Source organism: Monodon monoceros, unplaced genomic scaffold (assembly GCF_005190385.1).
Source record: "Monodon monoceros isolate NGI ecotype Baffin Bay Population unplaced genomic scaffold, NGI_Narwhal_1 Super_Scaffold_19, whole genome shotgun sequence".
In the NCBI taxonomy this organism is placed as follows: Eukaryota; Metazoa; Chordata; class Mammalia; order Artiodactyla; family Monodontidae; genus Monodon; species Monodon monoceros.
Genome location: NW_021703775.1, coordinates 66,319,126 through 66,324,915, shown reverse-complemented (window position 1 = coordinate 66,324,915; position 5,790 = coordinate 66,319,126). Strand labels below are relative to the sequence as shown.

At 56.8% G+C, this 5,790-nt stretch overlaps 1 protein-coding gene across 1 annotated transcript in view; it reads left to right on the top strand.

The window, feature by feature from the left end:
* The first annotated feature begins 1,805 nt into the window (after window positions 1-1,805).
* Window positions 1,806-5,790, top strand: part of FOSL2 (FOS like 2, AP-1 transcription factor subunit) — a 19,217-nt gene continuing 15,232 nt past the window's right edge. Inside the window, exon 1 of the mRNA XM_029232050.1 lies at window positions 1,806-2,777. Coding sequence (XP_029087883.1) covers window positions 2,676-2,777 — 102 coding nt within the window. The 5' untranslated portion in view covers window positions 1,806-2,675. The remainder of the gene's footprint in view (window positions 2,778-5,790) is intronic.

Below are 5,790 nucleotides of genomic sequence, written 5' to 3'. Positions count from 1 at the left end.
GGCAGGACGCAGGATTTAAAAGTCAAAAACAAAAACGCCAAGCCCCCGCGCTGGGTGCGCGCATCCGTCTGGCCGACACTTCTCGCCCTGACCGGGGGAGTTGGGGACTCTGCCAGGCAGGCGGCGGCGGAGGTGCGAGGAGCCCGGCCAGCCTCGCCTCTTCGCGCGCGTCCTTGGGGATGGAGCTCAGGACAGAATGTGTTTTATAGTTGTAAACAATGACCCCGAGTATTGTTTGGGATTACCGTATCTTGGGGCCGTTGGGGCGGCCAGATGCCGCCAGCCGTCCCGGAAACGCCAGCGCTTTATATAGAGCCCCGGGAAAGCTTTGAGTTCCCGGCTCTATTTTTCTTTCTTAGCAACACCCCCACTTTACAGATAAGGAAACTGAGGACCGAAACCGTGATGTGTTACAATGCATAAGGCTTCACACATCTTCCCGTTGGGTCCTCACAAGGACCCTGTGGGGGTACAGATGGTACACGTAAGAGTTGGGTAAACCGAGACTAAGGCAGAGCCTGGACCAGAACCCAAATTCCTTGACTCCTAGTACAGTGCTCCTCCGGATCATCTCTGCAGAAGGATTGAAGTTCCAGAGCTGACAAGGGCCTTAGAAGGTCATGTCTCAACCCCTTCGTTTGATAGGAAGAAACTAAAGCCCAGAGAGGTTAAGGGAGTCGCCCAAAGTCTCACAGCTCGTAAACAGCACAGCCTGGCGTTCATACTCCAGGGCCTGTGCTCTTTACCCCGCACCCCGCCCAGCGAGGCGGGAGAACCTAGGAATCCGCACTACCTACTGACTGAACTTCGCTCCAAAACAGCTGAAGACAACGTTGGGGCACACCCTCTACCGGGCCTCCCTCTTCCCTTTTTTTTTTCCTTCCAAATTCGTAACAGTCAAGGTTGCTTATAATGCCCAATTACTCCTATTAGATGCGTCCTAATTGCCCAGCGTAGAGGGCGGCCTGAATGTCTTGACTGTTTAATTTCGTCTTAAAGGCTACTCCTAACAAATTAATTTCAGGGCCGAAAAAACGGGGCGGGGGGGGGGAAGGGGCGGGAAGCAGTGGGCAGCCAGCCACGGAGGGGAAAATAGGCAGGCCGGCCCCGCCCGGCGGCGCCTCGCCCCGGCAAGGCCCGGCCTCAGGGAGGTGCGGATACCCAGCGCGCCCAGGGCGCCCGCTGCTTCAGGCGGCGCCGCGGAGGACGCCGACGACCATGCGCGGCCGCGCCCTCCCTGCGAGTGGCTCTGCGCGCCCGGCTCCCAGCCTCGCGGTGGCGCCGCACCGAACCGCCCGTCTCGCTCTTCGGGACTGTGATTATTTTCTAAAACCCGGCGCCGAGGCCCCTGCGGCCGCTCTCGGGGGCCCCGCCCCGCGCCCCTTCCCAGGGTGGTGGAAGGGGGGAGGCCGTGGCGTGCTGGGGAGCCGGCGAGGGAATCCCTCTCCCTCCACGTCACCCGAAAGCGAGGGAACCCGCACTCGCGTCCTCTAACGCAAATGACCATCTTTGGCAACATGCGCCTGTGGAGCAGACCAAGGGCGCGGGGCCGGGGGTGGGCTGGGGGGGGAAGGGCCAGGAGCCTCGGCTCCCCCAAACTGCGCCGGCGGTCCGCTCCCACACCCGCCACCCCCTTCCTTCCTAGCGCTGGGTGTGCGGCTGGCGTCAGCGCGGCCGGGAGCCGGGGCAGGGAGGTGGCGCTGCGCCCGCCTCCTCCCGCGCCTCTTCCTCCTCCTCCTCCTCCTCGGCCTTCTCCCTCCGCCTCCCCGCGCGCTCCTCCCTGCAAGGTGGAGTCTGGGGTTGACGTGAGGTACAGGGGCTGGAGAATAAAGAGTGTGGAGTTGAACTCGTGCCATTGTAGTGACTCATCTCGGGCAGAACGCTGGGGCTCCGAGCAAACCAGCGAGCAAGCGAACGGCGTTCGGCGGGGACAGAGAGAGGGAGTGAGAGAGGCGCGGACGGGCGACGCGGGCCCGTCCGGGAGCGGGCGCCGGGGAAGGGGTGCAGGTCCGGGCGCCGCAGCTGTGGCACGGGGAGCGGAGCCGCGTCCCTCTCCGCACCGGCTCAACTGGAACCCCACCGGCCGCGGGCCGGGCGCAGGCTGCCTTCTTCTAGTCAAGTGTCCGAACCGCTCGAAACTCCGGCGGCGAGTCGGCCACAGGAAGTTTATTCTCAGCTCCTTTTCTAAAAGGAGGAAATAGAAGTTTCTCCAAGCGGGCAGCCTTTCTTTTCGCCTTTTTTTGCCCTGCCTGAAATCGGGGGTCCCCAGACCTGGCAGGCTTGACTCGCCGGGCTCCTATTCTTTTTTACTTTCCAATTTTTGATTGAGCCGGCGGTCCGGGCTGAGCTCCGGTTGCGCGCGGGGGCGGGAGGGCGCGCGCAGGGGAGGGACAGAGGGACGCGCGGACTTTTTAGTGGGAGGGACCGGGTGGACAGCCGGGACCGGGTGGACAGCCGGACCCGCAGCGCTCGTAGAGCAGGAAAGAAGTGCAGCGCTCGGCGCTCGGGGGGCACTGTTCCCGGGGTGTCGCCGCCGAGGGGCAGAAGCCCGGGAGCGAAGACTAGAGCCCGAGGCGCGGCCCGCAGGGAGCCAGCGTTCAGCAGCCGGTGCGCGGCCTCGGCGAGGGCGGGGGAAGAAAAACACCCTGTTTCCTCTCGGGCCCCCACCGCGGATCATGTACCAAGATTATCCCGGGAACTTTGATACCTCATCCCGGGGCAGCAGCGGCTCTCCTGCGCACGCCGAGTCCTACTCCAGTGGCGGCGGCGGCCAGCAGGTAGGTGCGGGGCCCGGGTGCACCTGGCGGCGCGGGCGGATACCCGCCTTCCTCTCGCCGCCACTGCCTCTCTTGCTTTCTTTTCCGTTTCTTGGTTTGGCGAGAAAATTCCTACGGGCCACCATTGTAAGTTCTGGATTTTCGTCTTGTCCTGCCCACACCTCCTTTCATCCCCTCTACCCAACGCCAACACTTTTTTTTTTTTTTTTTTAAACTGGAGCGGCGAGCGGGCTGGAACAGCCAGCAAACCCTATCCTTCACACTACATCTTATCCAGACCAGCTCCTGGAATTGCAGGTCCCTTTCCCAGGAGCCTGTACCTCCTCTCCCAGGAATCCACCTCCATTCTCCTCTCTTTCCGTGGTGGACAAAAAAAAAAAATCTTTGCACCCACGGGCCCCTCCCTACATCTCGGGACCTTATTCTTGCGAAAAACCCTCTCCTTCTCTTCCCCGACCCCCATCGGTCTTAATTTCTGAAAAATGTTGGGGACTCGGAAACATGGTTGGGCTCCTTCAAGTAATCCGGAGTGGGTGCGGGTTGGCGCTCTGGGAATCAGGTGCGAAGGTCAGGAAGGAAGGAGGAGGTCAGCCTTGATTGGCTCGGCTGCCCCTAGGTGCCCGGCGCCCATCCATCTCCTGTTAGGGTCGGAGAAGGAGTCTGCACTGCCACCAGAAGGGGCGCCTTGTGGGTCTGGGAGTACCTTGGGGCAAGGACGCCTGCAGAGAGAAGGGGGGCGGGGAGGGTGGAGAGACCTCGCTTGGGCTCCTGAGTGGTTCTGGAAGCCGAAAAACAACTTGTTTCTAAAGCAGGCGGACTGGTTTGCACTGGAGGGATTGTGCGTGCGATCTGTCTATAAATACCAGAATAAATAAATACCAGAAGGGTGCTGCTGGGTTGGTGGTGCTGGTGGGGTGCCTGTCCTCGGCAGCAGCCACCCCCCCCCCCACCCCGAGGCTTGTGAGGGAGCTGGCTTAACAAACAAGGCCGCTAGAACCTGAAACCCGCCTCAGCCAGGATCTGCAGAGTCTGTAGCCAAATTGGCTGCAGCAAGAGTTGGTCTGGTAAGGCAGTGGCCTTGGCCTCTATACGCCAGCCAACCAGAAGGGGTTGGGGTGGGCTTCCAGGGAGGAGGGACCCTGATGGAGAATAAAATGGAAACACGGTTCTCTTTGGTAACTGAAGAGGGGTATCTTATTCCAGAGTGGCTCCCCGTACCTGGTGAGTCCTCAAAAACGGCTGTTCTGTGTCTTCCCTCTACCTGCCCTGGTGTCCCCATAAGCACCACTGTAGAGAGCCTAGTCTGTGCCCTGAGGGTGCAGCCAGTGCGCCCCTAATGACGGATACCAAGGTGATGAGTTTCAAATTTTGTTCCAAAGTGTTTGATTTTGTTTGCTTTGCAGCCCCATTGGTGGTTTGTATTGAATCCAGCTATCGTTAGGCAATGGGTTAGAGTCATTTATAACCCATTCCCTCATTCTCCGGTTCAACAGCCCCCCAAAAGTCCCTCTCTGCCTCTCCGAACCAGGAAGGGATCTTTTGATTTCTCATCTGCTCCTTTGGCTGCCGTTTCTGTGGCACTCATCATTGAAATGTTACAACCTCGACGCCTGGCTTTTCTCAGACCCTGGGGCCTAGATGGGAAGTCAGACCGGACATCAGTGCCCCAACTGAATAATCTGTGTCACTAGGGCTTTGAGCCCAGGATGTGAGCGGAGGCAATTCCCTGTTTTGGAAGAAAATCAGACAGGAAACCAGTGCTAGGAAGAAGGAAGAGAACTCAGTCCAGCAGAGTGTAATGGGGCCTCATTACCGAAGCAAAAAGCAGCTGTTGGCTAATTCCTAGCATGCTGTAACACATGAGGATTTTGCAATTAGTAATAACTGGTGCACAGGGTTCTTGCATATACGCCTGCCCATTCGGCCCAGCAGCTTGAGTGAGGCGCCTTTCAAACCAGAGGGATTGGCAAGGTATTGTAGCTTTGGACAAGTTTCTCAGCCTATCCACTCCTGAGGGAGGGGGTGGGGGAGGGAGGCAGGGTTTTTTTCTCTCATCTCTGTGACTTTGAGCAGAGCTGTTCTGTGGTCCTAAGGACTGACGCGAGAAGCTTTTGTTACTTCCCAAGTCTGTGACCCCACTCTGGCTCGAGGTAACTTTATTGCATACCAGATGAAACCTGTAGTCACTTTATTTCTCTCAGCTTCCTTTACGGGGAGACTTTCCTGACAGTTAGTGATGGTCCTTCTTCCTTTTGTGGCATCTCAGCGGACCAATCAGTGTAAGAGCATTCTCTGGTTTCACCCTGGGCAAGTGAATATTATTTTTCTCTGCTCTCTTTGTTTGTGGGGTCTGATATTCCTGAGAAGTTTGTTGCTGTTTACTCAACCTAGAACATTCCTCTCCCCTCTCACTTCATAAAGCTTGATCTTAACACGTGGCCATGAGTTTCAGTGACTTGGGGAAGGTGGTGGGGGGCAGATAACTCTGTTGAAACCTCTGTTCTTGTATATGGCAGGAACTTGAAGCATGGAAAATATTTCCTGTTCCAGTTAATAGTTTTAATCTCAGAGGTTGGTCATTGGTGATTTGATTTGTCACTAATAGTTGCACACACCTCCCCCTCCTGGCTTTTTCTTTTTATTGTTGTTGTTGTTTTCTCTCCCTCTCCTAACTTTCCTAGGAAAACACCTACCAGATATATGCCCTGCCTGGCTGCACGACTCTTAAACCGTTTCAGGCCCTGAGCATTACGCAATTCAGCCAGTTACACAAACATAGGTCATTTCATAACTTGTTTTCATCAGCTGGGCCCCCTTTTAATGAAAAACAAAACAAAAACAAGACCCAGAACTTTTCCAAGGCTGCCATTTGTCTGTTCCTCAGATAACTTGTGAAAATAAATCAAGGGGGACAGTTCAAGGAATACCGGACTAGCTCTCTTCTTTGGCAACCATCCTTTTCCAAGACACACACACACACACACACACACACACACACACACACACACACACA